Raw genomic sequence first — 1,516 nt, forward strand, 5'->3', positions numbered from 1 at the left:
AGGGCTACACGGGATAAGAAATTAAGATATTTAGTGAAATGTTTTGAAGATGAAAGTGTTACTGATTTTTTTATTTTAGTTTATAAAGTAGTTTAAGGGTTTAATGGAATTTATACGTGTTTTTTTTTCTTTTCATATTATGGATTTTGTCTATCTTTGTTGTTTCATTCCTGTAAATGATTTCTCTCCTTGATGTGTTAATATATGTTGTTTTCATTTCTGCATATTTTCTTTGCATCTCAGATTTTATGTCTCTTTTATGAAAAGGCCCAGTAGATTTCAAAAGTACATTTCAGGGTTTTGTGATTGATATCTTAACAAATGAGCTATGTAATGTGCTTTTGTTGTTGATTAATAGTATTGAACTAAATTACCCAACAACTTGTTTGTTTTATAGGGTGTATAATGAATACATTTTTTGGTAATTGTTTTTTTTATGCTCTTTAAAATGATTTTTTGGTAACCTAACATAACCTCTATTTCCCTCCTCTAACGACTGTTCCTCAGATCAACCCGGGTCACGTCGACTCCAGTCCCGCTGGCTCCTCCCAAGAGAAGGTCACTCACTGTGTCTTGTCCGCCTGAGTTGATGAACGTGGGTTCCACTGGGCCTGACACTCCTGAGGTCGCGTCCACTAAGTGAATGTGGCTCACTTCGCCACTGCCTTGCAAGGGGGCGATACCACTCACTCCCTGGACTGGGGAGACTCCACTCACTCCCTGGACTGGGGAGACTCCACTCACTCCCTGGACTGGGGAGACTCCACTTACTCCCTGAATTGGGGAGACTCCACTTCCGCTGCCTTGAAACTGACTTCCAGGGCGCATGACATTGTGTGTTCCTGAAGTAATGGTAACGGGGCGACCCAGGTAATTTCCGTAGCTTGTGTGTCCGCTTCCTCGATTTCCGTAGCTCCCATAACTACTGCCGTATTGCCTATGGCTGCCGTGACTGCCATAACTACCATAACTGCCACCATGGCTTCCGTATCCACCGTATCCACCGTACGGCTTGTGATAGCTCGGTTGCCTGTGACCCCACCTGCCGTAGCCGTAGCCGTGGGACATCGCCTGCTGTGCCGTCAGGGCGAGACAGAAGCACACGATAAGGAACATGTGGGAACTGCTCTTCGTCGCCATCCTGTTAGGGGGATTGTCAGTCGATCTGTGGTTCTGTGGGAGAGAAAACAAGGAGGAAGAGATAACAAGGGTGAGAAATAGAAATGGAAGATGTGGTATTCGTTTTTGCTTCTGTTGATATTTTTTGCTATTGGCCTATTGCAGGTTGATTTCCATTACTGTTTTTTTTTTCTTGGAGAGGGGGTGTGGGGCGCTTGAGCAAATTAAAATATGAATCTAAGGTTTCCTATTTTAAAAAAATCACCAAACGTCATCATTAATATGGGAGATAGAACGATTTTATAAATTTTTCCTACTAATGCTCAGCAATACTATTAAACAGTATAAGACTACACAAAATCAAATACTACACCAATATCAAAACGCGCCTTCAACT

The 1,516-nt window shown here is 42.3% G+C and overlaps 1 protein-coding gene across 1 annotated transcript in view; it reads right to left on the reverse strand.

Moving 5' to 3' along the window:
• Positions 1 to 414: 414 nt before the first annotated feature.
• Positions 415 to 1,516, reverse strand: part of LOC119593940 (shematrin-like protein 2) — a 1,280-nt gene continuing 178 nt past the window's right edge. Inside the window, exon 2 of the mRNA XM_037942959.1 lies at positions 415 to 1,173. Within this exon, the coding sequence (XP_037798887.1) occupies positions 490 to 1,140 (651 nt within the window). The 5' untranslated portion in view covers positions 1,141 to 1,173 and the 3' untranslated portion in view covers positions 415 to 489. The remainder of the gene's footprint in view (positions 1,174 to 1,516) is intronic.

The sequence above is a fragment of the Penaeus monodon genome, chromosome 33, assembly GCF_015228065.2.
Source record: "Penaeus monodon isolate SGIC_2016 chromosome 33, NSTDA_Pmon_1, whole genome shotgun sequence".
NCBI lineage: Eukaryota > Metazoa > Arthropoda > Malacostraca > Decapoda > Penaeidae > Penaeus > Penaeus monodon.